General features: G+C 36.5%; 1 protein-coding gene across 1 annotated transcript; it reads right to left on the reverse strand.

Annotated features, from left to right (window-relative positions):
* Positions 1-721: 721 nt before the first annotated feature.
* Positions 722-8,152, reverse strand: LOC147764185 (uncharacterized). Its single transcript, XM_087002265.1, has 13 exons — positions 8,132-8,152; positions 7,814-7,892; positions 6,831-6,968; positions 6,254-6,391; positions 5,799-5,957; positions 5,361-5,495; positions 4,892-5,023; positions 4,465-4,605; positions 2,798-2,926; positions 2,428-2,553; positions 1,601-1,747; positions 1,297-1,428; positions 722-894 (listed from the first exon to the last, which is right to left on the reverse strand). The coding sequence occupies exons 1-13, from the start codon at positions 8,150-8,152 to the stop codon at positions 722-724; spliced, it is 1,650 nt and encodes a 549-aa protein (XP_086858391.1).

Below are 8,152 nucleotides of genomic sequence, written 5' to 3' on the forward strand. Positions count from 1 at the left end.
CATTTCTGACACAAACACTGTTTGCGGTAGCACAATGGTCGGGTCCTTGGCAAGGACTGTTGAGGGGCATTTTTTGTTCTAGAATTTTATACAGAATTTGAGCAGGATGCCGATTCTATGGTTTCTAACAGAAAATGAAGCAATTTATTTGGAGTAATTGGCAAGAATAATTCCTAATCTACATTTAACAATATATTATAAAACTTAAACAATTTTCATGGTCTCAAAAACAAACATACCCTTTGAATTACACAACTTAATTAAGTAGAATAATCGCAAGAACAAATGTAGCCTGCAAAATATTTTTATCAAATTCTATCTACAAAGTCGACCAAACTTGACTAAAGTACCATGAATCCATAACATAAACATTTGTTACCACATTCCGATATGTTCTGATAATATTCCTTCTTGCATTGACAAGTTCCAGCCTGGCATTCTGCATTCAGATCTTTGCAGACTCTACTGCTGTTAGATAAGCAGCGACTTCCAAGGGACTCTAAAGTCTCTGAATAAAAAGTAAACAATATCAGAAAATGTATTGCTGAGATCTAATCACAATCGATACGTAAAATTAATAACGACAAAACAGGTGCCTGAAATTTTCAGTGAATTAAGTGATTGTATAAACATAACATAATAAACCAATGATAAAATTCAATGGTATATTATTAGCAAGCTGTTTTTTAAGACTTATTCACATCAGGAAAAAAGCGGGTCCTTATTGCAAACTGAAGACCCTTATTGTATATAACTTACTGCACAATCTGTGTGTTGGAAGTATTGCCAAGTATGTCCCATTCTTGCAGTCACAAACCGAATCCCGGCACACAGAATCTGGATCCTGGCATTCTGCTGTTTGGGTACAGTTCTCACCGATATCAGCTTTAGATACTGCAACGTGTGATTATACAATTATACATTCATTATTATCCACTTGTGCTCGTTTTGCTCTGATAAACGGAATCGAGGGCACATGATGCTCTCGTAAAGAGGGTACGCGGTATAACTATAAGATTTAAACTAACTGTAATCAACAGCAAAAAGTATACGTGGGTTCTGTACTGGAAAAAATACTGTTGCATGTAGTGTAATACTATATATTATCATATAAAAGTGGTTTAACCTGAGGCTCCTCTGAAAATGAACTTCACTCACCGTAATATTCATACAGATGTATAAAGTATATAAAGAACATAATCGTCATTAAATTTTCATTAAAAATATTCGCATTTGCGCACTGCATACATACAGGTCTAGACGTTTTTACTTCAAGACTGCCAATGAAAAACGCACCACAAACCGTCCCTCTCTGCACAAAGTTCCATATACATTGACATCGTCCTTGAAGGCAAGTCGACTGGGGGTCCAGGCAAACATCTGGAGCTCTACTTTCGTCACAGCTCTCGTTTACATTAACTTTTGGCACTGGGGAGGCAACAAAAGTGATGTAGATGTTATGATTATCTCGCTGATGATGGTTTCTTTTGAATAACGAAAGTGCATTTCTTTTCAAAATGTATGAATTAGGGTATGGAAAATGAAGACAATTTGTGCACTGTTTTCGTATAAGATTTTTGTCAAGAAACATAACACTCACAACACTTCCACGATAATGAAGAGTTTCGCTGATAGGGATAAAATCTCGGTAAACAGGAGCACCTCCCTCCGGAACAAGTAGAATTTCCCGTCCTGCACTCGTTGGGAACATTCCCACTACATGTCTTATGAAGCCTTTTCCTGGGCTCTAAAATATAATAAAAGCGTGATTTTTGCGCATTATTTCTTTTGAAATCAACATAACATGAAAAAATTCTCTAGATTTACACTAGTTACAGAATTTGGTTTATTGGCAGTGTGTGATATTGACCTAGTAAATTGGAGATATATTCATGTTAATAAAACGAGGTAAATATCACTTTATTATCTTATATTCAAAATGATTTATAGTTTTTACTCACATATGAAACTGATAAAAACCTTGAATGTATATGGGTCCAAGAAAAAACCCTTTTTAAGAAAAGCATATACAAGCAATTAGCTGACATCTTTAAACGGTCGTTGCAAATTTGCCACTGGTTAGCAAAGCGGCTATAGGAAAATGTTTTAGTTAACTATGCACATATCATGTGAGACCGAGGTTTTCTCTGACAAATAATGTAAACCCGTCTTATTTATATACAAATTATGTCTGCCAATGTTTAGAAACTGGTAAGTATGGTAAGTGTTCCCTTTATTCTTTCGTACGGCAACATATTTAACAAGGACAGCAATCGTTGTCCCTGAATAATTCTTATCATAACTGACAAAAATTATTTCCATTGTTTATAACCAGTTTGGGTACTGGCCTCTTTGACCTCAGAATATAACTGACCTTGTATCTTTAAAATGAACGTATAACCTGGGTGAGGAAGAAAAAATACTAACCGCATATATGGGAGCTCGTATTTAAAAATGCCTCCTCTTGGCATACACAGCGCCCTTGCACACAGGTAGATAGCGGAAGAGAACTATTACAAAACTTTTCAGGACTACACGGCATTCCATGTCCAACTGAAATGAATGATACAAAGTCCGATACATTTTTTGGAATATTCCGTGATGATAAAGTAAATGCAATTCAAAGAGCTCACTGAATAGTTTAGCAACCTGAATAATAATCCCTAAAAACTACTCCAAGAAGCACAAAGTCAGTTATTTTTCTTTTTATATCGTCTAACACTTTCAAAGTTAGGGAAATAGACCAATGACCTTCTTTGTCACGCTGGTCGTTGAGGATCAAGATGACATTACTTACTTTTCATGCATTCGTGCTCACTTTTGTTGTAGAAACCTGGTAGACAGACGCAAATATCATCCACACAGGTACTATTGTTAACATTGTCCTCACATGTCGCATTAGAAGAGCACGGACTTCCCAAAGCCACTGAAACAGATCAGTAAAGATAACCTTTGGGTTCTTCTTTTACGCAACATAGCCAAAACTTCATTTGATTTTATGTGTTCTTAAAACCACAAACCTTTCTGTTCAGTGATGTCCCACATTCTCAAAATCCTATTGAAAATAATCTTACAAAGAATTAGACGCAAAATTCTGCCAGAAATCCCACCCTACCAGTTTGGTTTCATGAAAGACAGAGGCACCAGAAATGCCATATTTGTTCTCAGAATGCTCAGCGAGAGAACCTTACAACATCAACAAGGCCTGCACATGGTCTTCATCGACTATCAAAAAGCCTTTGACAAGATCCGACATGAGGAGCTCTTCAAAATGCTTGCAAAAATTCAAATAGATGACAAAGATATGCGGGTTATAAGATCAGTCTACTGTGATCAGCTTGCAGCAGTCCGCCTTCCTGTAGGCATGACCAACTGGTTTCCCATCAAAAGATGAGTGCGTCAGGGCTGTGTCATGTCTCCAGACCTTTTTAACTTATACTCTGAAATGATCTTGAGAGATTTGGAGGATTGTCCGGAAGGAATCACAGTCAATGGTGTCAGGATAAACAATCTCCGCTATGCCGATGATACAGTTCTTTTAGCTACATCGAGGGAGGATCTCCAAAATCTCTTTGATGCTGCTGTTGCCTCCAGCACAAAGCTTGGACTACATGTCAACAGCAAAAAAAAACAAAAACCATGGTGGTTTCAAAGTCAGAGCTCACACCACGTTGCAGATTGCCTCATGGGAACACTCCCATCGACCAGGTCTCCTCATTCAACTATCTCGGGGCACTTGTGACATCCAACGCCTGTTGCAGGACAGAAATCCAAAGAAGAATTGGCCAAGCGAAAAATGCATTCACCCGTCTCGGCCCAATCTTCAAGGATCGTGGGCTGTCCTTAAAGATAAAGATCTGCCTCCTTAAAATATATGTCTGGTCTACTCTTCTGTATGGCTGTGATTCTTGGACTTTGACAGCAGAAACTCAGCGTAACATTGAAGCAGCTGAAATGTGGTTCTACAGGCGAATGCTCCGAATCTCCTACATTGAGCAAGTTACAAATGAAGAGGTCCTTAAACAGATTGATCAAAAAAGATTGTTTCTCAACAATGTCAGAGAAAGACAACTGAAGTTCTTGGGACATATTGCATCAGAAAAGAGGGATTAGAAGATCTTAGCCTGAGCGGAAGAATATCTGGCAAAAGTGCCCGAGGCAGACATCGAAAGTCCTTTCTTGACAATTTTGAATTACCAACAAGACACCTTTGGTCATGGGCGAGAAATAGAACCCTTTGGCAGAATATCATCGTTCGTCACACACCGAATCGGTGATCGCACATGAAGAAGATGAAGAGGAATCTTTCAGAGAATACAGCACAATGGATTAGATTTTCAGAATTTTGAATGATGATAATACTATACAATGAAAATCATGCTTCTGTGATTGGCAATAGTCGGTCATCACCCACTGTCGAATTTCTGACCAATCTTGAATTTCTTTAGAAAAAAAATTGATTACCTTTCTTGCAGGTGTCCATAGACGCATTAAAGTACCCTGTCTGGCAGCGGCAGGAGGTGCTGCTGCTATCGCAATAGCTGTGTTCCACTGCGCCAGAACAAAACTCGTGGACACCTATTTTGCACGTGGAACCTAGCTGAACTGTTCAAAAAAGAAAGTATTGATACCCATTGTATAAAAGTGTCATTCTTAAATATAAAACCATAAAATATGAATAGAAAAATAAGTTATTAGTATATACAACAGCTTAACCTAAAATCTGTCCGCAGTTACCCGGTATGGGGCAAACACATGAGTGTGGTTTATGCCAATAGATTCTTTCAACACTTTAGTCAAGAAAAGATTACAAGCTTTCAATACTTTTACTGGTTAATTTGATACAAGACTTTTCCCGAAAAGTTAAAATTGTTCATAGTATGAAACTTACTTTTGGAACAACCCACTTCTCCGTGGTCGGCGAAGTAACCAGGAATACACTGGCAAGTACTTTCTCTACAGGTGGTGTTGGATATATCTACGCATTGACTGTTGTTTGTACACCCAGCTCCAACAACTCCAGCTAATGAAGCATGATATGTTAAGGAATTGGGTTGCGGATGAAGAACTGTAAGTATTCTTTTGATAATACTTCTGTACATGTAAACCCCCCTTTTTTGCAAGACCAAGGTGAAACATTTACAAAATACAGTATCATAAGCTATCGTACTAAAACACTTATGGTTTGAAATATCAGCATGTGACGACAAATTATTTAAAAATTAAGAACATTTTAAAAATTAAGAATTAAGTAATTATGAAGAAATACCAAAGTTAACATAACATAATATAACATAACATAACTTAACCAATCATATATATATATATATATATATATATATTCAAATAAACTTCCTTACATATATTACATGACGCTGTGCCTTCCACGCCGTAGAAACCATCTGCACACGTGCACTGGCCATTTGTGCACTGGCTGTTTGGGATTGAGGTGTTACATAGGTTAGAGCTGTCGCAATATGTTCCAATCACAGTTTCTAAAGAATTAAAAAGTAAGAAGGGTGAATTTTGGCGTCAAAAAAGTGCAATAATAATCGTTGATAGCATGTCATGTTCAAAACAGGTTAACTTGATTAGTTGTAAAAATATACAATATATTGGGTTTACTGCATTTGACATAATTAACTGTAAATGTGAAAAGACAGGCTATTTTCGGCTATTTTTAGCTGAAACCTGGAGATGAAGGTTCCATTGCAAACGATTAATCAAAACATTGGCGATTAATTAAAAGTATGCACGTATGTGTATGTTTGTGTGTGCGTGTTGCTCGCCCCACTTACTGTTTTCACACGTAGAAGAACCAAGAGCACCAAAGTAGCCATTTGCACAGTTACATATTCCTATCCAAGCGCCACTAGGTATGTTACATACAAGTAGGTCTTCTGTCGCATATCTATTGCATGTAGCGTTAGATAAACAGGCAGATCCTACTCCTGAAGCTGAAAATTGCAAAAAATTAATGAGCTAATATTAGTTGGTGAATTTTATAGGGACATGTCTCAAGACTCTCTGCAAATTGTGTACTGATAACTAAGAAATAACATTCACTTTCCTCTCGTTTCATTTGTATGGACAGAAAAGGGTTAATGGCATAATTTCAACATTTTTCTTGTCTGCAAATATGTAAAACATCCTAGTATGATTTACAGTTGATAAAATGAGCAAGCTTCAATTATGAGATAATAATTGCGTTTTATTTTTAAGCAATACTTTCTCCAAAGGCTTCCGTACTGACCAATGACACAGCTAGATCCCCCCAAATCGCCGTAGTAAGGGGATTTACATCGACAAATTCCATTGCTGCAAACACTTTGTTGCAAGTTTTCTTGACAAAACAGATCACTTAGACAGGTCATGCCAACTCGGTTTCTTCCTAAAAGTATGATATTTAGAAATGGTACCAGTTAATGTAATACACGATTCCTACGGAATGGTTTCGTACATGTATCAGCATCATTATTAACTTAAATAATGAGCAAAATAGTGTATTTACCCGTCCGAACAATATGACAATTTTTATAAAAACATGTAAATCCACGAAAGCAATGATAGCCACTTACCCCAATTTGAAATAATTATGTTGACTTTCTTGTGCCTATTAGAATTACCAGTTTTAGAGTCACTTCATACTTCAATCCCTTTACAAAACTTTTTGCTGATCTGTTTACAAGTTTGGATGAAAAAAATTATTATATTTTTTATTATCATTGCCATAGCAAATGAAGAGACTAAAGTTTCTGAAGTAAAAAAAAAAAGACGTCACAAAGGTTTAAAAATCATTTTGGAGTACAAAATAATAACGCGCTTCATACTTCTGCAAACACCATCTGTTCCGTCTGGCTCGTACTCCCCTTCCTGCGCACAACGACAGCGATATCCAAGACATTTCCAACCTGATGTCCCGTTTACACAGTGACTGTCATTAAAACAAGACGTCCCAATAACGTGCTCTGGAATGTTATAGAGACATTTTAACACAGAACTCATTCTAAGCCCTACAAAAAATACACGCACTTGACAATAGAAGTGTCACCCCCTAACTCAGAGTAATAAAAGTAGGCAGATCTTGGGTTCTTATAATGCCTGGTCTACTTATAATGTGTCTAATGAGTATAAAACCGCTATACCATGGAATTGTATTGTTGGTATTGTACATGTACAGTAAATGTTATCTGTGTGTGTGTGTGTGTGTGTGTGTGTGTGTGTGTGTGTGTGTGTGAAAGAGGGAGAGAGAGGGTGAATTTATTTTAAAAACGATTTTCTCACAGTATTAAATGTAAGCATGGGAATAGTGAGAAAGAGAGATACAGGGAGAGAATACATACTTTTTTCGCAAACAGTAGACTCAAACACCCCATAATAGCCCTGCGCGCATCTACAAATCCTATCAATGCAGACTGAATTTGTTGATATACCCTGTCTCACGCAATCCGTTTTATTATAGCAACTCGCAACGTCAATACCGTTCTTTGGTTTCTCTGAAAAAAATATTTGATAAACAGAGGTCAAGATTTTTAATGCAGGCCAATAAACTTCTATCAGTTTCTGCCCCTTTTTATAGCAAAAGAAACAGGTCTCATATTTTTATGAGTCGTCAACCACAGAATTCATTAAACTCTTATCTAATTAATTAAAAGATACGATTCATTAGATTTGTCACTGCAGCAAAAAGGATACTTGGCCAATAATGATAAAGAGGAACACAAGCCTGCTAGACTTTATAGTACACTGTATATGGGAAATTCAACTGATTCATTAAAAATAATAAAAGAGAAAACAATGAAGGTAAACTTACCCTGTGCCCTAGAATAACCAAGTAATAAAATGATAAAGGCGATGATCCAGATATGATTGATTGATCCTTTCATCATAAACTGAAAGACAGATAAGCATTTGAATGAATTTTATTGGAATTAAAATATCCCTCCATGAATGACTTTTTGATAGCCCTACTTGCCCGACAATTATATATATTACAAAATAATTAAAAGCACATAAAATAGAATATTTTACTCCATAATAAGAAAACAACAAGAATGATACCAGGCATAGTTCCAAAATCTTTTTTTTGTTTCTGCCATGGTTCATCTGTCGAGCACTCATTCACACTTACACCGTACCAACTTGACGACAT

The sequence above is a fragment of the Lingula anatina genome, chromosome 1, assembly GCF_051362555.1.
Source record: "Lingula anatina isolate TDL-2025a chromosome 1, LinAna3.0, whole genome shotgun sequence".
Classification (NCBI taxonomy): Eukaryota; Metazoa; Brachiopoda; class Lingulata; order Lingulida; family Lingulidae; genus Lingula; species Lingula anatina.